This window comes from Herpailurus yagouaroundi, unplaced genomic scaffold (assembly GCF_014898765.1).
Source record: "Herpailurus yagouaroundi ecotype Mexico unplaced genomic scaffold, PumYag 29, whole genome shotgun sequence".
NCBI lineage: Eukaryota > Metazoa > Chordata > Mammalia > Carnivora > Felidae > Herpailurus > Herpailurus yagouaroundi.
The window spans coordinates 98,509,502-98,537,159 of NW_024412377.1; the positions used below are offsets into that span (position 1 = coordinate 98,509,502).

At 39.0% G+C, this 27,658-nt stretch overlaps 2 protein-coding genes across 11 annotated transcripts in view; one reads left to right on the top strand and one right to left on the bottom strand.

Moving 5' to 3' along the window:
• The window catches only part of WDR41 (WD repeat domain 41), a 190,987-nt gene extending 169,999 nt beyond the window's left edge, over positions 1-20,988 (top strand). For 4 of the 5 annotated variants that reach the window (XM_040450260.1, XM_040450263.1, XM_040450280.1 and 1 more), the window contains 6 exons: positions 4,245-4,355; positions 10,418-10,602; positions 13,045-13,166; positions 14,399-14,487; positions 15,322-15,455; positions 17,731-17,949. In XM_040450260.1, coding sequence (XP_040306194.1) covers positions 4,245-4,355; positions 10,418-10,602; positions 13,045-13,166; positions 14,399-14,487; positions 15,322-15,455; positions 17,731-17,883 — 794 coding nt within the window. In that variant the 3' untranslated portion in view covers positions 17,884-17,949. Of the gene's footprint in view, positions 1-4,244; positions 4,356-10,417; positions 10,603-13,044; positions 13,167-14,398; positions 14,488-15,321; positions 15,456-17,730; positions 17,950-20,479 lie in introns of those variants that run through there. The other variant, XR_005783104.1, reaches the window with a different exon arrangement.
• The window catches only part of PDE8B (phosphodiesterase 8B), a 270,623-nt gene continuing 263,134 nt past the window's right edge, over positions 20,170-27,658 (bottom strand). For 5 of the 6 annotated variants that reach the window (XM_040450253.1, XM_040450228.1, XM_040450221.1 and 2 more), the window contains exons 20-22: positions 24,659-24,826; positions 22,467-22,596; positions 21,781-21,890 (exon numbers count right to left, since the gene is read on the bottom strand). In XM_040450253.1, coding sequence (XP_040306187.1) covers positions 21,781-21,890; positions 22,467-22,596; positions 24,659-24,826 — 408 coding nt within the window. Of the gene's footprint in view, positions 21,891-22,466; positions 22,597-24,658; positions 24,827-27,658 lie in introns of all 6 variants that reach the window. The other variant, XM_040450213.1, reaches the window with a different exon arrangement.

Sequence of the window (27,658 nt, forward strand, 5' to 3'; positions counted from 1 at the left end):
CTATAGTCTCCTGATTTGTTCATTTTGGCCACTCTGACTAGCGTGAGGTGATATCTGAGTGTGGTTTTGATTTGTGTTCCCCTGATGAGGAGCGAGGCTGAGCGTCTTTTCATGTGACTGTTGGCCATCTGGATGTCTTCTTTAGAGAAGTGTCTATTCATGTTTTCTGCCCATTTCTTCACTGGGTTATTTGTTTTTCGGGTGTGGAGTTTGGTGAGCTCTGTATAGATTTTGGATACTAGCCCTTTGTCCGATATGTCATTTGCAAATATCTTTTCCCATTCCGTTGGTTGCCTTTTAGTTTTGTTGGTTGTTTCCTTTGCTGTGCAGAAGCTTTTTATCTTCATAAGGTCCCAGTAGTTCATTTTTGCTTTTAATTCCCTTGTCTTTGGGGATGTGTCCTGTAAGAAATTGCTACGGCTGAGGTCAGGTCTTTTCCTGCTTTCTCTTCTAGGGTTTTGATGGTTTCCTGTCTCACATTCAGGTCCTTAATCCATTTTGAGTTTATTTTTGTGAATGGTGTGAGAAAGTGGTCTAGTTTCAATCTTCTGCATGTTGCTGTCCAGTTCTCCCAGCACCACTTGCTGAAGAGACTGTCTTTTTTCCATTGGATGTTCTTTCCTGCTTTGTCAAAGATGAGTTGGCCATACGTTTGTGGGTCTAGTTCTGGGGTTTCTATTCTATTCCATTGGTCTATGTGTCTGTTTTTGTGCCATGTGCTACTTTCTCCATAGGCCAGATATGAGATTTGCTGTGACCATCAGTTGGCATATTTGCAAATGCCAGTAAGACATGGGCTAATTGTTTACCATTTATTAACTGCTGTTTGCAGACTCCATGGCTTTGCAGCCAAGTTTCTCTTTCTTCAACTGACCTTGCCATGTGTAATCATGTCAGAGAAGTAATTTTCTAAACACTGTGCTTATTACCCTTTCTTTCCATAGAGTAGTTTCAAAAGGTATTAGAATTTTGTGTTTAGTTTATTTTCTCTTCCTTGCAGAAATTTAGTTTTCTCATGTTTTCGATCAAGCTGGAAAGAAGCCTAGCTTTTCCCTGGCTTTCTCCTCTTGTAGTGAGCCAGTCACTTTGAGTTTTGCTGATTTTACTGCTAACTCAGTGGTTCTCAGATTTTAGTGTGCATTAAAATGACTTGAATGGTTTGTTAAAAAACACACATTACTCGGTCTTACCCCTAGAGTTTCTGATTCAGTGGGTCTGGAGTATGGTCCGAGTTTCTGCATTTCTAACAGGTGTTTTGGTGGTGCTAGGGTTGCTGGCCTGTAGGCCGTACTTTGAGGACTCCTGCCTTAAGTACTTTGATTCTCTTCTTTCCGTCTCACTACTGTTGCTCAGTTCAGGCTCTCATCTCCCCTCTTGCCTGTTCTGTTGTGCTAACCTCCAAACTTTATCTTCCTTCCTCTACTGTAGTGCTTCTCCAGTGCCTTCTCCTCCTCTAGGTTAGGGCTTCTCCGATACATTTCCCAGGAGGTGCTAGGGGTGATCTCTCTAAAAGGCAGGCTACTCCCCTGCTTCCTTTGTCTATAGCAGTCATTTCTAGACTCTCAAATTTCTGACTCGTATGATAGTTCATCTTTTTGGAGATCAACTGAGAGTTGCCAAATTAGTATTTTACTTAGTAAAATCATTAAATACAAAAAAAAAAGGTATCATTTACCATCATTTTGTAAAAATTACTTTTTAATAAAAAAGTATGAAAAATGTGATGTCAGCAAAGAATAGGACTTTAAACTGAATATATTTTTGTACAAAATGTATGTGGCCCTTATTTTTTCCCATTTTTGCCTTACATGAATGAAATCTTTGCTCCGGGGGACCAATATAAGACCACCAGTAAGATAAAGTCTAGACTTTTCAGCAGATCACATCCAGTTCTTTATTCTGTTCCTCCTCTCTCCTCTGAGTCCTGTATCACGTGTTTGTCAAAACTGAATTGCCCTGGGTTCTCCCACCTGAGGTGTTTCTCACCTCTTTGCCTTCATTTCTCCAGTCACTCTGTATCAGGTCTTGGCCCCCTACTCATTGTCCTCTTTGATGTTGCTAATTCCTACTTACTCTTTAGGAGCTCCAGAATGACATTTTTTGAGGCTGAAGGCTTGCTTACCTATCCTCTCTGCTCCTAGAAGTTTTCTTCTGTGTTCTCATAATCTCTTATGTGTCATTTCACTTACTACTTAAAAAAAAAAAAACCACTTCTCTTTGCTTTTTGTTCTTTCCTTGCCCTTCCCTTGCAGAATGTGAGCTCCTTGACAACTAAAGCTTTTTATTCACCTTTCTGTTAAAAGATGGGAGATTTTTATTGAATGAATGAGTAATTGAGTCAATTCATTTATGTGGTAATAAAAGTATTACTAATGCCTCATCAGAAGTTAGAATATCATGTAAAAAAAAGGAAGAAATGAGAATTGGTTATATTCAGAAAATAATTTGTAAAAAATACGTATTCTTAAAAACAAGGTTTTGCATTTTATTAGTTTCATTATAAAATATAGTGCCATTTTTTCTTACATAAAAATACATTTCATTCTCGTAAATAGAGTGTCTTTTCTATTTCCAAGACGAAGCTTGTGCCCATTTCCTTGGTTTGAAATGTTCCATACTAATTTCTCTTTTTCTATGTGAGGCCGGGCTACTTTCACCAGGAAATACAGCTTGTGAGTACTCATGTAACTGTGAGGCTAATCAGCAAGGCTGTCAGCTCTGACACCTCATCTTGGTTCCGAAAACCAGGCTTTTGTTCTTAATCCTTTTTTAGAATTCACTATTCCTTCTCTTTTGTCTTAGGATCTAATTTATATTTGTTTTATTTCCTTGAAGTTACTACATAGGTGACCCTATGAATACTTGTCTGTAGGGGCCATATTTATGGATTCACTGAACAGTTTCACATTATCTCCAGTACTTGGTAGTTCTTTGTGGAAGCCTCCTTTGTAAGGTTTTTTTTGTCCGTATCTGAGGTTACTTTTTGTTAGTTTGATTAAATAATACATTGCCCATTATTCCACATTCCCAATCTCAAGATCATTCAGTAGTATTCCAACTATAAGTAGAATTTTTACACAAGTTGGACAGGTATCAGGAAGAGTTCTTTTATTTAATGAAAGACCTTCTTTTGCCAGCCACAGTTTGAATGTGAACGGCTGTCAGGATGAAATAACTTTTTCTAGAGATTCATCAGTTGGTAAAATATTATCCAGAGAGATACAAAGGAATGTGGTATGACCCATTTTCCAGAGAGGAATGTAAAAAAATAAAAAGAGAGACTTTAGTAATTAGCCACCACCTGGAAAGGATCTGACTTCTGAGACCTTCCCACTTCTCAGATATTAGTGATCCTAATCTGTGAGCATCCATAGTACTTGGTACATTGGCTTATTTCTAGCCCTTAATACATTGATTATAAGCTTGTTTATAAGTCTCACTCCCACTCTAGAATGCATTTCAGGGCAGTGACTGGGCCTTATTCACATTTAATATCTAAGTTGCTGGAACATAAAAGATATTTAATAAATGTTGATAGAATCACTCCTGTTGATTTGATTTTTGGTTTTCTGTATTGATTAAAGTTAGGATTTATACAAGTTTAAATACAACTATTTGTTAATGTCAGACAATGAGTAAAGCAACACATTGAACATCTCTTACAGTCAAAAGTATATTAAAGCAACACATTGAATATTGACATAGAAAAATTATAAGGCATGTTCTCAGAGAACATATAATTTAATAGTTTACACCTAATATAAGGAAAAGTTAAAAAAAAAATAGCTTCTCATGTCTTTACTGAGTTGAAGTTAAACGTGAATTTGTAGCTTATTTTGTAGCAGTGCATACTGACTTGAGAACGTGAGTAGAGAATGATGATGATGGAGATGACTCTGGAATGTGGACCAGTCACTGACCAGGGAGAGAGGGAGGCGGGTTAGCCAGATATACCTTGAAGCCCCAGAGAAGATGGGGATTTCTGGTTGGTCATGGGTTTAGAAGAGTTTTAATAAAAGAACACTTGTAAAGACACACTTATTTGGGATTTTAGTAGATCATCTCAAACATCTCAAGCATTTGAAAGAAATACTGTGGTATGAATAAGGCTTTCTTTGGAGTTGGGTTTTTCAGTATTTTAGATCTTTCTCACTTAATGAAATACTAGCTTTTTTTTCCCACCAGAAATAGAATTCCATCTTCTTTGACCATTTTAATAAAATCATATCTGTATTTTCATTTAGTAATTTTCAGGTTGGTAACACCAACAGGAGAATCCCTGGAATGGGATATTCTTGAAATTAAGCGCCTCCTTGATCACCAGGATAATATTCTCTCCTTGGTTAATGTCAATGGTAAGCTTACTGTGTATTTGTTTCTTTTATGTAAAATTTTGCACTTGTTGACAGAACTTTGGTCTTATTTTGTTCTAGAGTTCTGTAATTACCATCATTAAAATAATGCTTTAGACTAATACAGGTCAGCAGTCTAATATACTGTGGGGTTTATTCCAGTAGAATTGATCAAGTTTTATAGATAGGTCTAAAATATAGGTCCAAGAAGAATAGAGTGGGGCAGAGAAAAAAGATGATGGGGGGAGCATAATTATCTCAGGTGCTGTGTGATAGCTGTGAGATGACTGTCATAGGCTATAAATACTAATGCCTCGTAGCATTTCAGCATTTTTGGCAGATGGTTCTGGCCAGTTCCTCTTTTGTAGACCACACAGTATAATACTACGTAGCAAGTTATACATTTAGATCAGAAGGAGCAGAATTCAAGTGGATTGCAATCATGATTGAAGACTTCCAGAGAATAACACCAAGATAAAGTAAAGGTCTGCAAAAATTGGGTCATATCTGCCCATCCTCATGGTTGTATGTTTTGACTTGCCAGACATCTTACTTTGGCTTCACAGTGATTTTAATCATGTCTCCTGGAATCTGTCATCAGATGGCAGAATAGGATCAGACACTACCAGTCCTGGGATTTGGTTGGGTCACTTTGAAGTAAAATGATGCCTTGTATCATCAGAACTCTGCTGGTTAATTGGTATTCCGGGGTCACACAAGAAGAGTCCTTGGTGGCTTCAGTTTGATAATCTGAAGGAAACCGTAAGAGTTTTGTGAGGATGCCATGAATGTAATGTAGTGGGAGGACTGGACTGCACTCCCAGACCTGACACCTGGGTTGGCTCTTTTTGAAGAATACTTTGTATAACCTTGAGGCAAAAGGAAAGAGGGGCACAGATAGCACCAAATGTATTCTCCATTTTTATGCCATTTAATCACATGCTCAGATACATGTGTGAATGTCCTTCCCAGCTCCAAAAGGCTCTTGCCTAATAGCCATCTTCTTACACAAGTCTTACTTACTGCAAGTCTTTCTAAGGACCAGATTGTCTGTGGTGATAGAAGTTAACATGTTGGGAACACCCTTTGATTTTTCTCTGGAGGTTCTCTTTTCTTCTAGCCATGGATGGCAGCACAGAAGACAAGTTCTTGTTTGGGAGACCCTCTGACACAGAGTCTTAAACTCCAGGGCCCTGGAGCTGCTAAGAAAAGCACGCATTGTCCTTGCCCATTACACTGGTCATGCCTACTTGTTCTGTTTTAGTGGTAAAACATTGGTGTCATTGATCCAGCACGGTTCCTCATTGAAGGTGATAGGATGTTACTGAAGAGGTCTTAGCTTCATGGCCCTTCTGCTGTGCAATATGCAAAGAAGCTTAGCTTGTAACAGTTGAACCAGAAAATATTTCTTTGCCAACTTCTTAAGGGAAAGAAAATGGAAATCTAAAGCAAAAATATTGTTAATGAAAATTACAGGAAACCCATAGTGGTTTTTACTATGGGAGTTTTTACTTTATTAACTCCCTGACTATAAAATTACATTACAGATAATAAATAAGCTTTAAGCATTTTGAGGAATCCTATATGGTCAAGTAGTCTGTTAAAATTTGAAAATGATATTGTGACAGTCTCTATTTTGTACATAGGTAGGTTTGCTGTCCTGAAGATATCAGTGATCCTGAAATTATGTTGTACGGTTCCCAGCTCCACTCTCAGCCCTGTTTCTTTTACTGCCAGTTACCAGTGGAAGATGTGGCTGGTTCTGGGTTTGTATTTCATAGGAGAAGTGCATTTTCATGGAGGTGGCCACAGGCAACCTTAGAATGGTAGGACAGAATTCCCATAGATGTGAATAATGAATAACAGAGAATCTGATAATGAATGAAAAAGAGATCTGAATGCTTCAGCAGAAGGTTTTCTAACACAGACATACAAGATAACCTAGTTTATATTTTCTGGCAAAAGGCTCTGGTGCTCCTCCATTTTATTCCTTTTCTTGTGTTGACAGCATGGTATGGTAATCACAAATTATTAGTACTTGTGAGGGAAGGTAGACAGATATAAGAATGGGAGTTCCTACTAAGTGCCTTTTTTTTTTTTTGAGAGACACAGAGTGTGTGTGTGGGGGAGGGGCAGAGAAGAGGGAGACACAGAATCCAAAGCAGGCTCCAGACTAAGCTGTCAGCACAGACCCTGATGCGGGGCTCAAACACACAAACCATGAGATCATGATCTGAGCTGCAGTCAGACGCTTAGCTGACTGAGCCACCCAGGTGCCCCTATACTAAGTGACTTTTGATACTAACATAGGATGAAAATCCATCCCTGTATATCATTGAGCTTGTTTTGTGTGAAACATTCTGAGTGACCTGTTTGAGAATATATAGTGATAAACTATACTGACGTAGCTGAATGCCAGTATTTTGTTTTAATTCCAGCTGGGCACAGATATCTTGTTTCCGTTGCATAGATGAATCACAGACACTCGGGCAGATTAAGTTAGAGCGGACAGCCGTGTGGTCTCAAGTTCAGTTGACTCTGTTATGATGGCATGCAGAATTAGTGTCAAGAATCTTCACTCCCTAATGTCTCTGTTTCTTATGTAGTTTCAACGAAATTGGAAAGAGGAGGGAAAGGGATGGAAAAGAAGATCATGGAAAGAGTAGTACAGCTTTAACTGTCCCATTATTAGTAGTCCGTTAATAAACTATAGAACTTGGTCTTGGAACCAAGACAAAATAAAGTTTACATGTATGACTGCTGGTAATTTTTTATTTCTAAGAGATTGTTCATCTAATTATTAGATATTTCTGTCCTGGCTTATTTGGTAAATGGAATCATTAAATCATAACTAACTCATCTTTGTATTCCTAAATTAGAAATACTGGAGGTTTTAATACCATTAATTTGGGATAATACTAGGAGCTCAGAATAATGCCAGAGACTCAAAGATAATGTTTGATGTCTTTTTTAAATTCGTACACATTTATTATTGGCTTTTTCATCTAGTGCATGAGAAATCCAAGATAGAGGTTAAATGACTTTCTGAGGACTAGATGGCTAGTAACAGAGCCACATTTAGAACTTGGGTTTTTAGACTCACCTTGTATTGTTCTCTTCTACCTTACCTAAATATGTAAGGATTAAAATAAATTACATTTATTTAAGATAGTTTTTAGTGTCAGCAGTAGTACATTTTCTATTAATTATGTAATTTACAAAGTGTCTTAGTTGGCCCACTAATTTTATTTTCGTTTAAGGTAGTAAAAACTTGTTATTGTAGCAGTAATATCTAGTCATGGTAGAGCAATGAGAAAAGAGTGAGAAACATAAAGTCTGTAAAAAGGAAAATTATCCCACACGACAGTATTAAGCACTGGTCCATATACTTCTAGGTGTTTTTCTGAGAATATGTATGTGTATATCCATATGGCTTGCTGTTTTGTAACTGTATGTCATGAATATATTTCCGTAGCAGTATAAACATACTTTTACAACTAAAATTTTTTTAAGTTTATTTATTTATTTTGAGAGAGAGAAAGAGAATGCAAGTGACAGAGGGGTAGAGAGAGAGGGAGAGTGAATCCCAAGCAGGCTCCACACTGTCAGCACAGAGCCCGACTCAAGGGCTTGAACCCACAAACCATGAGATCATGACCTGAATCGAAGTTGGACTTCTAACTGAGCTACCCAGACACCCCTCCAACTCAATTTTTAATGACAGTTACTGTTTAATTTTATAGATGTCTTATTTATTCAGTTCCCAATTCACATTGTTAATATTACGTATAATAGCCTTGTTACATTTGTCTTTTATGTGCTTTCCTCAGGATACATTTCTAAAAGTGGAATTGTTGGATCAGTGGGTTTACATTTTTTTTAAGGTTTTGATGCATATCACCACATTTGAAAGGATTGTACCAATTTATACTAGGACATTAGTACGGAAGTATGTTGATTTTATGCTTTTGCCAGCATTGGGGACTTTGCTATTTTTTCATCTTTCCCAGTTTTCAAGTCATTGAGTAGTATCTTACTGCTTTATTATTATTTTTTAATGTTTATTTTTGAGAGATAAAGATTGCACATGCAAGCTGGGGAGGGGCAGAGAGAGAGGAGGAGACAGAGGATCTGAAGCAGGCTCTGTGCTGTCAGTGCACAGAGCCAGATGCGGGACTCAAACTCAGGAACTGTGAGATCATGACCAAAGCCAAAGTTGGTCGCTTAACTGACTGAGCCACCCAGGTGCCCCTCTTACTGCTTTTAGATTTTTTTGATTATTAAGGCACTTGAACATCTTTGCGCATGTTTACTGACCATTTGTATTTCTTATTTTGACTGTTCAGGTCTTTTGCCCACTTTCTGTGATGGAGTATTTATCAAAATTTGGTTTCCAGGAACTCCTTATTTATCAAGTATAATAAACCCATTTTGATACCTGAGTTGCAAATTTTTCCCAGCCTTTTGTCATTTAAATATGATTGTTTTCACTAAGCAGATATTTACATATGTAAATTCTTTCCCCACCCTGCCTCCTTTAGAGCTTTTTAGCACTTCATATTTATAAAAGCATTTACCTTTATGTTTTCAGTCCTTTAAGTACTTTTAATGTTTTAATGTATTTGAAACTTACTTTGGCCTATGTAAAATAACAGAAAAAATATATATTGCTCTCTGCCCCCAGTTCTTGGCACAGAGCTCCTAAAACCATTGTAATTTCCTAAGTGATAAGAGCTCAGGGAGCATCTTTTGTTCTAATATTTGGTCTAATATTTGCTGATCGATATTTCTTGGCATTTTCTGAGTGATAGCAGTGACTTTTGTTCTAATGAGACCTTTGTTTCTTGGTGGGCTTCTAGATGGGGGCTGGTCACCAGAAAGACCAGCCATGACTAGAAACTTGGAAGTTTTCGCCTACCCCTCATTTTCCGCAGAGGGGCTGGAAATGGAATAATTGATCATGCTTACATGATGAAGCCTCCATAAAAATCCCAACAGTATGGGGTTTGGAGAGCTTCCTAATTGCCCAGCATGTAGAGGTGCTGGGAAAGTGGCATGGTTGAAGAGGGCATGGAAGCTCCACAGCCTTCCCACACACCCTGTCCTACACATCTCCTTCATCTGGGTGTTCATCTTTGTCTTTTATCGTATTTTATAATAAACTGGTAAACAGTAAACTGTTTTCCTGAGATCTGTGAGCTTCTCTAGCAAATTAATTGAACCCAAGGAGAGGGTATGAGAGCCTCTGATTTATAGCTGATTGGTTAGAAGCACAGGTAACAACCTGGACTTGCAGTTGGCATCTGAAGTAGAGGGAGTCTTGTGGGACTGAGCCCTTAACCTGTGGGATCTGATGCTTCCTCCAGGTAGAGTGTCAGAAAGGGGTTAAATTGTAGGACACTCTGCTGGTGTCACAATTGCTTGGTGTGGGGACCCCCCCCCCCCACATCTGGTGTCACAAGTGTTACATGGTAGTAGTGTGATAGTAAAAGAGAGACATAGGAAAAGGGTCTGTTCCCTCCCCTTCCCCTCCCTTCTTTTAATGTTTATTATTTATTTTTGAGAGAGACAGATAGAGTGCAATCAGGGGAGGGTCAGAGAGAGCAAGACACAGAATCTAAAGCAGGCTCCAGGCTCTAAGCTGTCAGCACAGAGCCCGATGCAGGGCTCGAACTCATGAACCAAGAGATCAAGACCTGAGCCGAAGTCGGACGCTTAACTTACTGAGCCACCCAGGTGCTCTGGGTCCGTCTTCTAAATAGTATATGATCCAAGATAAGGTTCTTTTATTTCTGTTCCCCAAATAGTTAACCAAATATTCCAGTGTGAGGCATTTCTTCCCTCACTGAATTGAAATGCTGTTATGACATACTAAATAAGTAAACTTGAGTCTGTTTCTGGTCTTGCTATGCTGTTATATTGATCTTTTTGTTTGGCTTGTCTAGGTACCTCACTATTCTAAATGCTGTGGTTTTATAGAGCATTACTACCCGGCAGTCTATTTCTTTTTTACCTTTAGCGTATGTAAAATGATCACTAAAGAGACAAATATGAACTCTGCCTAGATTTGAGTTTTGTAACTGGCTCCCATGTTGGAGAAATGATCATCTGGAATATTCTGGACTGGACAGTGCAGGCCCGTGAATGCAACTTCTGGGACCCATCTCCACAGCTGGACACCCAGCAAGAAATAAAACTCTGTCAAAAACCTAATGACATTTCTATTCATCACTTCACATGGGATGAAGAGGTAAAGAGAAAAAAAATCTGTAAACTTGTCTTTTTTAATGCACCCAGTGTCTAATTTTTTTTTTAAGTTTATGTATTTTTGAGAGAGGGAGAGAGAGAATCTCAAGCAGGCTCTGCGCTGTCAGAGCAGAGCCTGATGTGGGGATTGAACTCATGAACTGTAAGATAATGACCTGAGCAGAAATTTTTATTTTTATTTAAAAAAATTTTTTTTCAATATATGAAATTTATTGTCAAATTGGTTTCCATACAACACCCAGTGCTCATCCCAAAAGGTGCCCTCCTCAATACCCATCACCCACCCTCCCCTCCCTCCCACCCCCCATCAACCCTCAGTTTGTTCTCAGTTTTTAAGAGTCTCTTATGCTTTGGCTCTCTCCCACTCTAACCTCTTTTTTTCCCCCCCCCTTCCCCTCCCCCATGGGTTTCTGTTAAGTTTCTCAGGACCCACATAAGAGTGAAAACATATGGTATCTGTCTTTCTCTGTATGGCTTATTTCACTTAGCATCACACTCTCCAGTTCCATCCACGTTGCTACAAAGGGCCATATTTCATTCTTTCTCATTGCCACGTAGTACTCCATTGTGTGTATAAACCACAATTTCTTTATCCATTCATCAGTTGATGGACATTTAGGCTCTTTTAATTTGGCTATTGTTGAGAGTGCTGAGCAGAAATTTTTAAACTTAATCTCATGATGGATATAAAAAGGTATCATTCCCCGTATTCAAGTTGTGCTTTAAAATGTTCTGATATTTTTCAGGGTGCCTGGGTGGCTTAGTTGATTAAGCGTCCAACTTCAGCCCAGGTCATGATCTCAAGGTTGGTGAGTTTGAGCCCCGTGTTTAGGTTGCTTCGGCCACTGTGCTGACAGCTCAGAGCCAGGAGCCTACTTTGGATTCTGTGTCTCCCTGTCTCTGTGCCCTTTCCTCTCTCACAATAAGTAAAGCTGTCTGTTATTTTTTGAGCTCTCAAAAATAAGTAAATGTTAAAAATTTTTTTTTTAATATTTTGATATTTTTCATAGATTGCAGAACTTCCATTAAAAAAGCATTTTAATCTTAGCTCCTGTCTGTGAGGCAAAGAAGTGATTACATGTCTATAGATTTAAAAACTCTGTTGAAATCTTTGGTTGGATTAAATAAGAGTTATGGCCCTAAAAATTATGTTTTTTATTTGGTACCTTTTTTGCTTGTAAAAATTAGTATTTAAAGTTTTTTCATTTTGTATTTTTTCTTCTCACAAATTTTGATTGAGGTTTATTAATTGCTATAAATTCTTGATAAAGCATTACTGTTTTCCCTAGTATTTCTTCTTTTATAGGGGTTTGTTTTTTCTATAAGGGGACATTAATTATTGATTATAGGTGATTGATAGAGTGACTCTGATGAGTAATAGCTGCCCAAGAGTTAATTCTCCAGCTGTGTTTATAATTTCCTTTGTGCTCTTTGGTACGTCACTTAAACTGCACAGATTTCCTGATTTGTAGAACTAGTTTTTGGGGTTTCTTTGCATTTGAATTGTTACCCATAGGGCTCTAGATTTTAGCACGTTGACCAGTTTTCATTAATGCTCCTGACACTTGCCCTCACTTTGTGCTGCTAAGTGCAGAGTACTGATCCAGAGGATCAAGGGGATCTTTCCACATTTAAACTCTGGTAAGCCTTGAGGGCATGCTATGGTCTAGATACTGTGAGTCTGAGTTGGGTTTGTAGGCCTCAATGTAAGAGAAGAATTCCTCAAGAGAATTTTTTTGGTAAAAACAGGGAGGCTAGATCTTTAGGGATTTTTGAAAGATCTGCCTCACTGGGGTACCTATTGCATAAGAAAAGGATGCCCAGGCAAGTGCTACCAAAAGTCTAGTGATGTGCAAAATAATTTCAGAAGCTAGGTAGTGTGGTGTGAGTCAAGAGCAAGGGACTGGAGTAACATGACCTTGATTCTAGTATCAGCTCCATGTCTGAACTTAGTGTGTTGCTTTAATCTTCTAAAATTTTAACTTGTTTCTCTGGAAAATGAGATGTTGTTAGGCTATAAGAAGAAAAATATTGGTAAAAGTACCTTCAAAAGATTAAAGTTGTTTTCTAATAATACATTTGGAAAAAATGTTTTTTGTGAATTGTTCGGAGGATCTTAAGATGATAGTGCCACTATAGCACAGGCTGTTTTGTGTCCTTGCATTTGTAGGTCTCTTGCATTCTTAAGGGTATAGTGTTAGGTGAATGAAAATCTAGGTTGTGCCTCAGCAGCTTCCACTGTACCACCAGTCTGCCAGCCAGAGTTCCTCTTTTTAGCTGTCATACAGAACTTCTTTGGAAGTTCCCTATTGAATATGGAAGGTAATAGTGGCCTTCTGATGTCATAGCAGGACTGGAAATCTGTTGTACTACGTAGTGGTAAGGATTAATTTTATGTCCATTTGTGAACTTTTCTCCTGACCAGAATGTATTTGCTGCCGTTGGAAGGGGTTTATATGTGTATAACCTTCAAATGAAGCGTGTGATTGCTTGCCAGAAAACTGCCCATGACTCCAGTGTCCTGCACGTTGCCAAACTTCCAAACAGGTACTAGAAGGTGGGCCAGAGTAGCCCATGAGCTGTAGTCTGCCAGCTGTAGTTTAATGAAAAAATACCACCCTAACTTTGACAAAGATCATGTTAGTATTATTTAAAAAGGTCATTTACAGGGGTGCCTCGGTGGCTCAGTCAGTTGAGCGTCTGACTTCAGCTCAGGTCGTGATCTTGCGATTTGTGAATTCGAGCCCGGTGTCGGGCTCTATGCTGGCGGCTCGGAGCCTGGAACCTGCTTCAGATCCTGTGTCTCCTCTTTCTTCCCGTCGTCCCATCCATTCTACAACAAATGAAATAGATTCCCATTTCCCAGATCGACCATGGTAATTTCTGAAGTGGCAAAGTTATTTGGCTCCATGGTTTGACCTGTTAGATTCTTTTAGAAATGGAGAATACCCATGGCTGTCTCTAACAAAAGAGTTTGTGGTAATGTGTTATAAAATGTATAAGAAGTAGACTTTGGGCACTATGTGCTTATTTTTCTTCTTGTATTTTCCACAAACCCACCTTATTGTTGCAGTTGTTGATGGCCAGAAAGAAATGGTCATCTCCTTGTTATGTGGGGCTACTAAGCAAGGGCTTTCTTTCCTCTAAGGGTAAATTTGGCTTCTGAGTTTCTAGGGAGGAAATTGTAGGAGGGGAATACTATTTTCTCTGCAGGATACTTTTAGAGTGAGAGCCACCCTGAGAAGAGATACAGTGAGAGGAGGGAAGGGGACTGTTCAGGATATTGAGAAAGTGTAATTAATTCATAATTTTCCTGAATACATTAAAAAAATTTTTTTTTACATTTATTTATTTTTGAGAGACAGAGGCAGAGCACAAGCAGGGGAGGGGCATAGAGAGAGGAGGAGACACAGAATCAGGTTCCAGGCTCTGAACTGTCAGCACAAGGTCTGATGTGGGGCTCGAACTCACAAGCTGTGATAATCATGACCTGAGCTGAAGTCAGACGCTCAACCGACTGAGTCACCCAGGCGCCCCACATTTTTAAAAACGGGATGATACGTTTATCACATTTAAGCCAGTGGGACAATATAACATGTGCCCTTCCTGAGGAGTGCTTTTACTTTGCATTGTAAAGCCATGTTAAATAGTGATTTTTATCAACTCCTGCCAAGAGCTGAAGAGAAGCAGTTGAGGGCGCTGATTTCTTTCACTGCAAATTTAGCATAGGCCCTTGTTGTGCACTTGCTTTTTGTCAGTTATTTTTTTTTTTCTGACAGGCAGTTAATCTCATGCTCGGAAGATGGCAGTGTACGCATTTGGGAGTTAAGAGAAAAACAGCAGCTTGCAGCTGAACCTGTACCAACAGGTGTGTCTTTTCTCCTATGAAAAACAGAAGAAAGGCAGTTAAGTGCAACCACAGGAATAATATACAGTGCTCCAAATAGGCATGTTTACATGAAGCATATGCTAATTGGGATCTCAAATTCACATCTTAATGTTGCTTTAATGTAGAACTGCCTGTTTATTTCAATTCAAGTCAACTAGTATTTTACTGTTTTAAGGGGAAACTCTTACTTTCTGGTAATCTGAACAAAATGAAGTATTCAATCATTTTATATTGTCTATCATAATGCTTGATACACAAATGGGATTTGTACCATCAGTTATCACATTAAAGTGTTCTTTCAGCCTGGAAGCATTAACGTCGAACTCAATTTATGGAAAAATACACTTTTGTGTTTATATCATAATCTCCTGAGCTCTTGACCTGCAGGTATTGGGTTTGAAAAACAAAATCCTGGTTCATTAGCATCCTTTGCATAGGAAATCTGATGCTAGTACCTCTGGAGTTTCTTCTGGTCATCTGAAGTCATAGGGTATTGTATTTGGACATATATGTTGCTTTTCATCTACCCTTTGTTGATCTGAGTTGTATGGTTTTTGTTTTGTTTTGTTTTGTTTTTTTTGACACTGGCATTCAGGCCTTTTGCTGGTCTCTTTTATTCCCAGTGCATTTTGTCATGTGAATGGACCTTCACCAGTGGGTGAGGAGGGGCAATAAAAGAGATGAGCAACAAACCTTGTAGTTAAGATGAAAGGAAGTAACATATTTACATTTAACTTTTCTGTTTTTCTGATCTTTTATTCTGAGTAGAGAGCATAGTAATTTTGGGAATGACTGAAATGATTACTTTTCTAGGTTTTTTTAACATGTGGGGATTTGGAAGAGTAAACAAACAAGCCAGCCAACCTGTTAAAAAGCAACAGGAAAATGCCCCTCCGTGTTCATTGGAGCTTATTGGAGATTTGATTGGACACTCCTCATCTGTGGAGGTATGATTTTTAATAGGCATATAAAGGTTTAGGGAATTCCCACTTTGGCATCTCGCTGCTCTTCACTCAGTTGGTATCGTTTTTTTCTGAATCTAAACATGGATAGGTTATAGTACATGCAATTAAGATCTCCCTTTACAGAGATACCATGTGAGTAAGCAAGGAATGTTTTACTTCTAAATATGGGCTTAATCACCATTATTTGTGAGATGGAGACAGCCAACAATGGGACAAGGTGAATAACGTGGAATACATATGTTTAACAGTAGTAGAGGGTGCGTGGACAGTTGGGGTTATATGTAGAGTTAAAGTCTTCCAGAATTGAATTCAGGGGGTCTTAATCAAATTCAAGAACAGAGCCCTGTTTTTACCTCCTTTTGAAGGATATATTGTTAGCTGCATAAAACACAGGGCTTGGTTAGCGTTATGCATATACGAAAATGTTCAAACTTGGGGAAATCCAAATACATTAGTATTTTACTATATACACTGTTGCCTATAATGAAAGGAATAAGATCAATTGAGATAGATGATTGGAACTGATAACAGTATAAGCAGAGCCTTAAGGATTGAATTTCTTGAATTGTTTTTCCCTCATTGCCAGGGAGGAACGAATTACTTTCCGTGTGGAAGTGCATTTATGCCTAGCATTCATTTCTTCTATTTTAGGGCAGTGTACTAGACACTGGAGTTTACAAAGAAACCTAAAACATAATCCTTACCCTCTTGGGACTCATACTTGAGTAGACAGGAAGGCTCTAGATCTAGTAAGCTGTTAACCTAAGCTGTTTAGGATAGACCCAGATGATTGTACCCAGTGAGTACTCCGGAATTAGGAGAAGATGGTTAGTGGAAGATAGAAAATGGACTTGACCTGTACCTTGAAGGTTAGGGAGGGTTAACATAGATAGCCTTATGACAGTAAGTTTCCTGATGTTGGGTATCCTGTCTTGTTTATCTTTGCTTTCCTCTAACAGGTAGCCCAATTGTTTTCATTTTGTCCTGCTTTTTAACTTTGCTTAGGTGGTTATAGTGTAGTTGGGGAGTAAGGATGTAATGTGGTAGACACAAGTGCAAAGATAGGATCTCCTTGCTGGCAAAGAGCAGACTGGCTAGGCTGGAGCAGTGGTTTCCCGTGAATAGACGCCAGTAGATTAAGCCTGAGAAAGTAGTTTTGGGTCAGATTATGAATGTCCTTGTATGTAAGGCTGAAGAATTTGGACTTAATTTTTAAAATAGGTACCCATTAAAGGTTTTTAAATGGTGGGGGAAACATTCAAAGTGGCATATTTGCCGTCAAGTGTTGACCCTGAAGTATTTTTTTTAAGTGTCGCGGACATTTCCTCTTTTGTTACCTCAATTTCCTCATTCCTTTTATATTTTTATCCTTACTCTCTAGCCATCTAAATTCTTTCTCTTCCATCTCCTGTAGTATTTGCTTCCATAATTGCCCCTCTTATATCCCATCAGCTGAGGCCTTATCGTGCTATCTTCAAAACTGTGTTATTTCAGAGAGAACTCTCATCCTCTTGTACTTTAATATTGTATTTCTATCCTTTATTTCAGTCTTGCCTTTGAGGAGCTCTGTTCTTCATCGGTGTTCATGCTGCCTTCTCACCAACACTCCGTATTTTTTATTCTTAGCTCCCAGCCTTTCACTATGCATGACCTTCCCTTTATTTGGGAAATTTTGTTTTTGAACCGTTGACATTTTCAGTGGTTACTGATCTATGTTCCCTTTTTCTGTGGCAAATCATAGTGTGAACTACATTTTTTAGGACCTGATTATATAGTCTTTGTTTTAACAACTGAACTAGCACCTTTTTCATGGTAGTGCCATCTATTATGCTGGGTTCCCTAAGTAAATGCTTACTGACTGATTAGAGAGCTGAAGCCAGTGTTTATCGTACAGAATTTGGAATTCAGACATTTTACTGGTAGCTATTAGTGCGTACAATAAATGAAGCAATTCTGGCAGGACTTCTGATATAAAACCAATACCTGAAGAATTAGATTATGGTAAAATTGAGAAGATTCAATGGGAATTCATGTATTTCACACACACAAAAAAATAGCTGTTACAGTTCTGATTAAAATACAGGATATTAGTCATATAAATAGACCATTAATTTCTCATGAAAAGTGATAAGGAGTTTTATATTCAAAACCAAAGAAGTCTCCAAGGTACATATTTTACAAGCCATGTTAGTGTATAATTAGCCTTGCCTCTTCTCTTTAAATTTCCTATAATCAGTAGCTTTAAATGTCCTTACAGATGTTTCTGTACTTTGAAGATCATGGACTAGTGACTTGTTCTGCTGATCATCTCATTATTTTGTGGAAAAATGGAGAAAGAGAATCTGGATTGCGCAGTTTAAAATTATTTCAAAAACTGGAGGAGAATGGTGACTTACATCTTGCTGTGTAGTTGAAGGAATTTGGAATACTTGTGCATGAACCTTGAACATCAAATATAGGGTAATACTCAAATTTGTATTGTATTATTTATTTTTAGTAATCTCCACACCCAGTGTGGGGCTTGAACTCAAAACCCTGGGGTCAAGAGTCATATGCTGTAATGACTAAGCCAGCCAAGTGCCCCTTGTAATGTATTACTTTTTCTTGTTACTCCATAGAATTCTGGTTGAATTTTTTTTTTTTTTTTTTTTTTGGTGGGCCTGCAAACCAGCAGCAACTTGCTTCTCAGGTATTTAACTTAAGAAATGGGTCTAATTTTAGCAGTGAATTTTCAAAAGTACTCAGATCAGAGCACAAATATTGGTTGATACAGAACTAAATTATACATGGCATCTGTATAGAAAATTCTTTAATTAGGCTTAAAGAAAATTCTATACCAGAAATTGTATGAGCTTATGTTTAACAAAGAAAAGTCCTCGGACCTCTCACTCCCTTTATTTAGCATACTTTTGTTGCCTCTACATTATTACCACCAAAAATTAATTTTTTTAAAAGGTACATGTACTTTTTTTTGTTGGTGGTGCCAAATCAATCATTTTTTGTTTTAGTTTACTACAATTCCTCTAAACTCAGATCAATAGGAATCTTATAAGGGTATATTCCCCCCCTGCCCCCAGCCAAATAACTGTTAGCTAGATTGGTACTAGACCAGCACCTGCCCCTCATAGAGGCCAGGGATGACAGCTAGGTCACTAAAGACTTCTGTCGCAGGTCAGAGACGGTGAGCCCAAAGTGCTTGATTTGTCTTACCATTGCTTCAGATAGGAAATACTTGAGAATGACTTCATTTGTGTAGTTACTTGCAGTGACCACTCAGATTTAATCATCTTCCTCACCCCAGCAACCTTAAAACAGAATACTTTCCTCCCTTTGGGTACTAAAGAATAAAAATTTAAAAAGAAAAGTGGGTGACCCTTCCCCTTTCTGCTGACTCATGTGTTCAGCCCATACAGCCTAAATGGAATCTGTATAAACTGTTGTTTCCCCAACCATCCACAGATGCAAAGACCTAAAGTCATCTGTGCCACACCAGTGCCCTAGTATTAGGAATGAGTCAAGGCAAGCGATACTATTATTTTTAATTCACAATGAAGATAGCTTTATGGCGAAATCTATTAAAATCTCTCTGCCAGCTTTCTAAGTTTTCATCCTAACGTTAGAGCTTGAGTAGTATCCCTAAACCAGGCAGACATGCCTTCTAGTCTTAGTGCATCATATTGTTTCTCACTTTAGTTAATTTTCAAGCTTTTAAATTTTCCTCTATAGATGGACTTTCTTCCATTACTAGCTAGCTTTTTCTTTGGAAATTCTACATGAGGTCTTGAGTTGTGTAAGACCTCTTCAATGACTTATACAAGGAATTCATAGATTTTTAACTGCTTTATTTCCTAATATGTTTTGGGGTAGCATTTTCAGGTAGTAATCTATTCCTGCGGAGTGATGGAAACCATAGGTGAAAGCTCCAACTCACAAAGATGGGAGATTGTAGTAACAGCCCAGACTGGACTGCTGCTAAAAAGTTGAACTTGCAACAAGTTGCAGGCCCTTATGGCCGCATCCTCTGGCTGTATTCACATAATACAATCAAGAGCTTAGATTTCTGAGGCACTGTATTATTCCTTTCTCAGCTTGAGGCTGGTTCTTTGCCCCCAAGACTAACCAGCCCTGAGTTGCTTAGACAGCAAGCCAATTTTATAAAGTGAAATTGGAAATAAAGAATGACCTTCATGGTACTAAGGGTCTTCTACCTGTATTAGATTAGAATTTTTCTAAATTAATGTGGCTCCCCTTAATGCAGAATGTTTTGGTAAACAACTAAGTATAAAGTATAGCTTCTGAAAGACTATATTTCTAATAAATTGACTGTATAGAGGAATGCAATATTGAGTTAGCAATTCAGAAGATTACTCCACAATAGATGACACTGATAAAGGACATAGCTGTGTTAAAGCTTTAGTACCTGGCAGTCTTCGAGGATTTAACATTTGAGTTCTTATGAAATTAATTTAACATTATAAGGAGTAAGCTGTAACATTCATATAGAACATGTCAGACATCTGATAAATGTTACTTACCAAATGGAAGTGAAAGCAACATGGTGAGGAAAATATTGTCCTTGCCTCAAGCAAGCTTCTGAAACCTCGGCAAATTACAGTGGGATTTTGACATCCTAAACTTAATGTGTCTGAAAATAAAGTTTGTGATTCATGAAATAAAGGACACTAAAGCGAAATTCTGAAATAATGAAAAGTTTAGGCCAAAGAGATGAAATAAAAACAGCTGTTGGGAATGAAAAATGGCTGTAGGAATTTAGTTACAAGTACTTCACAAAAACATTTTCATCACATTTACATAATGCAGCATCACAACACAAAGCAGGCTGCTGTCCTGACCAAGCACATTCGCTTATCATCTAACAAAAATAATTTAGATACATTTCTGTGCATGGAATTATCATATAGGTTTTCATTTTTTTGGTACAAAACATAGAAAAAAACATTGGCACATTATGTAGTGATGTCATTTTTTTTCTTCCCATTTCCTAGTTTCCAGTGTTCTGCATTCCAATTCAGTCTCTGTTTATACCTCTGAAAAATGCAGCATGGAGTACAGAGGATTTGAAAAGAAAATGAAGCTATTTTGTTTACGGAGTTTCTAATATTTACAACACATAGAGAACAGGTGGCCGGTAAAAGAGAAAGGAAAATCTCAAGTCTGACTTTATGGAGATCACAGAAAGTTTTCAAAAGAGCTGTATAAAAATATGCACTTGTGCTTTAGAAGCTTTTAGCATACAATTAATAGCTTAAAATAGTATTTACTGCTTCCCCTTACGTCTGTTTTCTGATATATTTACACACCTTGCAGTCTTTTCTGTTTTACATCATTAAAGCAAAATGGCAAGGTCTCAAATACAGATTAAAAACATCTGAACCCTGAAACTTCCCCATCCCTCCCCAAATACATTATGTATAGATGGTACACTGCGTAACATACTCCATGGACTTATACCCAGGAAATTCAGATTGCTTTAATAAAAATTTTAAACTGTGAATGTATATAAATTTTCTTTTTTAAAAAATCTTATCCAAGGGCATTCAGGTTTAATGGCTTTTATATAATACTCACTATACGGCCTTGTGACTGCCTCTGTAAACCAGAAACAAGGGAAGTGCGTGGATTCCCCCCAAACAAGGTGTCAGTCCCTTCCCTACCGTGAATGGCTCACTGTTAAGGTGAATTGCTTTTAGAGGAAAGAAGGCTACACAGGCTGCTTCTACCAGTCTTCAGAAGGCACTCACCAGGCCCAGGCTGTGGTCTACCTAGGGTGTCACCCCCTTGATCAAAAGAACTGCTTAGCCACAGAGGCTGTGAAACTAGTTTATCAATAATTTGGTCCTAGTTGTTTTGCTCATTTTATAAATAGTTTTTTTCCTTAGGGGTTTTTATGAATCTTTCAGACTGGTGCTCTTGAGGAAAATAGTCAAGCTAAACAGCAATGTTGACTTTTATGGTAAGAGATGAGCTGAACACTAGCTAAGCTGTGTCATCCACAGAGATGGGCTCACAGGCACCAAGTTTTTGCTGCTTGTATCCTGCTAGAGTAAATGAGCTCCATAGTTTGATGAGGACACTATCACTAAGTGTTCAAAAGAAAAAATATTTTTCTTAATGGAACGTAACTTTCTAAAAATGCAATTTGGGACTTGAATGATTCAAAGTCAAAAATTAAACACTAACCCCTTAACCTACACCTGTCTTTTCAGTATAAAGGAAAGCCTCTTATTTACACTACTGTGATTCACAGTGCCCGTTGCAGATCAAGAGGTCCCCTTCTCTCTCGGATTTAGCTGTCAGATGGAAGCCTCAGACTTTTGCACTTTAGGTCATCTAATGTCTTCCAGTGTTTGTAGTTATCAGCCAAATGTTGCATCAGGGCTGGCAGATGGGCAAAGGCTGCAAGGACATCAAAGAATCACAGGTTAGATGCCAGGAACATTTAGAAGGCCGGTGCTCTGTGAGACATATGGAGGCTCAATATAGGAAGAGAGGTACCCTAGGTCAGGCCTTATACTACACATGAACATACAAGCATGAGAAGGGTAGATCGTTAAACACTAGTTTCTGAAATACAAACAGGTCCTCTTAGTTAAAAGTGGAAGAGCCATTTATCAGCAACATTACAAAATGTATTAAGTCTACTCTGAATCAGATTCTTTGGGTATTCTTTCTAGAGTTTCCTCCAATGATAGGAAAAACTGCTATAAGCTTTGAAACCCTAAGCTTTGAAGAAGTGAAGACTTGTAGATCCAGTTATCAAACGTCCATGGAGTCTTCTGTACTCAGAGGTTCTCTGCAAGGTGCTGGCAATGCAGAAAGTGGACATGCACGCCACCATAGCTAACTTAAAAAAAAAAAACAAACAAACAACATTTCACATACACCTGTAGGCCCAGCCTATGTCCTTAGGGGTTATCATCATAAAGCAGAACAAGATATTCTGTTGAGGTGACAAAACACCAACTCTCTTACCATCCCAAGCATCAAACATGTCTGTTATGAAGTAGTCAATGAAAGAGATTTGGGATTTGGGGATGCTACATGTATTCCGGTCAAACACTGGCATCACCACAGGGAGCCCCTGTCTCTTCTCTTCATCAGTCTGCAAGACATAAGAACACAGACAGGGCTGAGGCACATGAGGAGCTGTCACGGTAGCATTTAGTTTCTCAGAACAACTCTGGGAAGGGGTCATCATCCAATTGTATCTATGAAGAAGGAGGCTCAGCAAGCTCCTGAGGCCTATAGAAATCAACCACCCGATGAACTGTGGTGACTGAATTCAGGTCTTGTGAGTCCGAAGTCTCTTGTACCATACCACAGCCCCTCCTGAAGCATCAATCTCCGAGTTCTTAACTCCTTTCCTGAGATCGATTTCCTAAGTAGTACCAGTAGTATTAACACTAATAATCCTGACATTTACAGTGAGAGTACAGTGGGTAAAACTTCTTGTGCCTTGGCATGAATCCGGCAACTGTCACTAAACTGTACCAATAATCATTTTATTATTCACTGCTACATGCCTGAGGTTTAAAACCCCAATTTTACTTAGGAATATCCTCACTGAAGCAGTAAGAATTACTAATCTTATTAAAGTTTAACCTTTGAGTATGTATCCTTTGAAAATTCTATGTTTTGACAAAATGGAAAGTTCACATAAAGTCCTTTTACTGCATACCAAACTATAATGGTTGTCTTGAGGAAACGCATTTATTGAGGTGACCTAGCCTTTTCTCTTTTTTTTTCTTTCATGGAATACAATTTTCACTTGAAAGGATGACAAACTATGATTGTTCACATTTGGGTATTGGTCATGCAGCTCTCTCAGGAAGTATGTAAATCTGAATAATTTGCACATTAGAGTGTGTAATGTGTGTGTGTGTGAAGGCCATTATGTACTAAGCTGAATATTAACATCCACATTTCCTGATGGTGTGTTGAACCAGAGGCCACATGATCGGAGGCCTCGTTTGTAACTTCTGATTTTTAGGTCACGATGCTTGTGAACGTGAGTACATTCCTTTTTGGGAAAAGGACCCTTAAACGGGGAGCTTCTATTAAAGAACTTAAAAGTGCTTCTTTCCCATTCCCTAATCACATACTTACGAGAGTATTAGGAGTAGGATTTCAAGTCTTCTCTGGATCCTGGGAAGCCCATTAATGGCCTCCTGCCAGCTTTGGGCTCAGCTTGCTCATTTCAGATGAATTGATGAGGTATCCTTAAAATATCCACTGTTGCTTAAGGAGTAATTTGGGATTTTTAACCCCTTGGTTCTGGCGAGCCGAACTGCCTGTCCTACTTTTCTTCAATTCAGGGGCTCTTCCCAGCCTTGAAAGCTGCAGTTAACTTACTGGATACTTGGCTAGTCATTCCCTCTGGCAGCCCTTCTAGACATTTCCAGCTATTCTTTATCCTGCCTTAGTGGTAGAGCCTAGCCATATAGGTCCCCCCAAAATACCTTACTTGTAGCTGTTTGTTTCTGTGACACATACACACCTCAATTCTTAGGGCCTTTTCTCTGGAAGTAGGCTTGTATTTAGAATGGCATCTTGTGGTCTACTAATTTCTCGATTTTTTCCCTTTAACTCCTTTTCACACTGGCTAAGTGAACTACATATTGCTGCACTTGTTAAATAAAAATTCTATTTTTCTTCATAATTTTGTACATTTTTCCTCTCCCAGAAAGTCCTTTCCTATTTCCATAATTATTTTTCAAAAGAAAAACAAAAGCACAACTCTATTACCATTTCCCCAGGGCTTTTTTTTTTTAAATCTAGAAAACAAGCTTTCTTAACTCTGATAGCCCTTAACATACCTCCTTTTGAGCTATTTCCTTTTTTGTAGCAATGTGTGGACCTATCTATGTCTACACAGCTCCCCTACTATATGCTGAGCTGCACCTGTGCAGGAGTGTGTCTTCTTCCTATCTGTGTCCTCACATGCTCCATGGTGAGAATAACCTAGTGCGCAAATGGATGATAGCTCAGATTTGGAGGGAGTTCAGGATCTAACAGTTTGATGATGAAAAGGTACTTCCAAAGGCTCAGTTTACCCTTTTCCTCTAGAGTAACTTTGGTTACTGACCAGCCACATTCATGACTCCTGAGGGAACCAGAAGCCGTTTCTAGAAGAGAAGTGGAGCTTCCCTAGAGAGGCAGTATACCTGTGCAAAATACTCCTCAGAGATCCTCCCAGCCCATTCAATGCACAGGTCCAGGGGGCGGCATGGGTTGGCGACATCGGCACACTTGATCATCATTCGCTTGATCAGAATTTGGTTTTCAGGAAAGTTCTTCCCAGTAGGGTTGCATTCACAGTCGCTGCCCTCAATCTGGAGAACAGATGGTCAGATTGTGGTTAAAATGATGATGCGATCACAATGGCCAGACACTAGAGACTTCTCACCCAGGTACCTTTGGACAGGACTGGGACTCAAATTTTCCCATCCTTAATTCCAGTTGTATTAATTCCTTAATTCCATATTCCACACACTGATCCATTCTCATACAAAAATAACCTCAGTCAATACAAAACCAGAGTTTACTATTTTTTTTATGTTTATGAGAGGGAGGGGAGGAGAGAGGAGAGGACCCCCCAAAAACCAGTTTAAAACATCACAGTCCCTATCACCACTCATCCACTCCCTCGCTTCCATCCTCTTCCCCAAAGGTAACTGCTACAAACAGGGTTTTGTGCCATATTTAGTAGTTTAGTATGTAGTCTTAAAGGTGAGCTCCTCTCCCAATTTTATCAGGACATGTGTAAAAGCAACTTTCAGGTTTAAAAAATATGTTAAAGATGGGAAATAACACATACCTGTGACCCTTCAATCATTTCTTCATTTACTTCTATTTCTTATGCCTGCCAGCTCCTTCTGTCCCACCCCTACCCACTTTGCTTCTTTCTCTTAAGGCATCTGTCTGCTCGTGTTTTCCTGGCTGCTATTCTGAGTGGTAGGGAATCATGAACCATGTACATTTTGGGGGGTGGGGGTATGAAGAGAAGCAAGTGGACCAGGGCGGACTCTGTGTGTTCAGTCATGTTTAAGAAGACTGGGCAGGGGTGCCTGGGTGGCGCAGTCGGTTAAGCGTCCGACTTCAGCCAGGTCACGATCTCACGGTCCGTGGGTTCGAGCCCCGCGTCGGGCTCTGGGCTGACGGCTCGGAGCCTGGAGCCTGTTTCCGATTCTGTGTCTCCCTCTCTCTCTGCCCCTCCCCTGTTCATGCTCTGTCTCTCTCTGTCCCAAAAATAAATAAACATTGAAAAAAAAATTAAAAAAAAAAAAAAAGAAGACTGGGCATACATGAAAAGATACTCCACATCACTCATCATCAGGGAACTGCAAATCAAAACCACAATAAGGTACCACCTCATGCCTGTCAGAATGGTTAAACTTAACAATACAAAAAACAAGTGTTGCTAAGATGCAGAGAAAAGGGAACCCTCTTGCACGGTTGGTGGGAATGCAAACTGGTGCAGCCACTCAGGAAAACAGTATAGCAGTTCCTCTGAAATTACAAAATAGAACTTTGATTCACCAACTGCACTATTAGGTATTTCCCACAAGGATACAAAAATACAGGTTCGAAGGGGCACATGCACCCCGATGTTTACAGCAGTGCTACCAATAGCCAAACTATGGACAGAACTCATGCGTCCACTGACTGATGGATGAAGAACACATGCACACACAAACACACACGTGTATACACACACACACACACACACACACACACACACACACATATACACACACAATGGAATATTACTCAGCCATCAAAAAGAATGAAATCTTGCCATTTGCAATGACATGGGTGGAACTAGAGTATGATGCTAAACGAAATCAGTCCGAAAAAGATAAACACCATATTCACTCATGTGGAATTTAGGAAACAAAGCAGATGAACATTAAACAAACTGAGGGTTGATGGAGGGCGGCAGGGTGGGAGATGAGCTAGATGGGTGATGACACCCATCTAGGAGAACACTTGTTATGATGAGCACGGGGTGTTGTATCTAAGTGATGAACCACTGAATTCTACTCCTGAAACCAATATTTCACTCTTAACTAACTAGAATTTTAAAAAATTTTTGGAAAAAAAAAAGAAAAAGACTGGTTGTATAGTAGTGTGTACTGAGTGATGGATGTCAGGTCAGGGGTCCTGAACCGAGTGGCCAGGTCTAGGAGTAGGTTTACATAAATGCAGTAATAGGCCAATTATACAAAACCTGGAAGATTGCTATTCTCTTCTTTCAAAGACATCATCACACTGTGTGAAAAATTAATTAGATCTGCAGACCTCTGCCAAAGTGAAAGCATAACATTTAAGAGTTTTTTGTTCTGTTTCAAGATCAGACCTATTTACTAAACCATCAATGGGCTTCTGAAGGTAGTTGTTTTGATTACCTGTTACTGGGAAGTTATTGCTTACCCTAGGCAATGTGATAAATAATAAACCTCAACACAGAGCTTGGGGCTTATTTGATGGGTGACTTTCCTCAACTCTAAATTCTGTGGTTCTGTATAATTTTTCCCTCCTGAATCCCTAGATCCTTACCCCCATAAGTCCTCTGTGGAAAGAGAAGGCCCTGACATGATGCTGTGGGATCCCTGGAGGATGAAGTAGAACAGATGGTGTGGACACTGTTCGTGCATCTGGCCCGGTCAGGTGATGGGTCCTACACAGAGAGTCTCCATACTGATCATCAGGTTACTTTTAAGACAACCATTCATCACCCATCAACATATGCAACCTCTTCTCAACGGAATGAGCAAAAAGCTTTTCTAACTTTACAGGGCTATGAGCAGCTTCATGGTCTCAGAGGTCAGTTGATTTCATTTTAAACAACTGGGATGTGAACCCTCTGTGTGTTTCTAAAACTCCAGTGTATAGGGGTCTTAAGGCAGGACTAAGGTACATCCGTAAATTTTAAAAAGGAAAAATGTCGGGGCGCCTGGGTGGCGCAGTCGGTTAAGCGTCCGACTTCAGCCAGGTCACGATCTCGCAGTCCGGGAGTTCGAGCCCCGCGTTGGGCTCTGGGCTGATGGCTCAGAGCCTGGAGCCTGTTTCCGATTTTGTGTCTCCCTCTCTCTCTGCCCCTCGCCCGTTCATGCTCTGTCTCTCTCTGTCCCAAAAATAAATAAAGGTTGAAAAAAAAAATT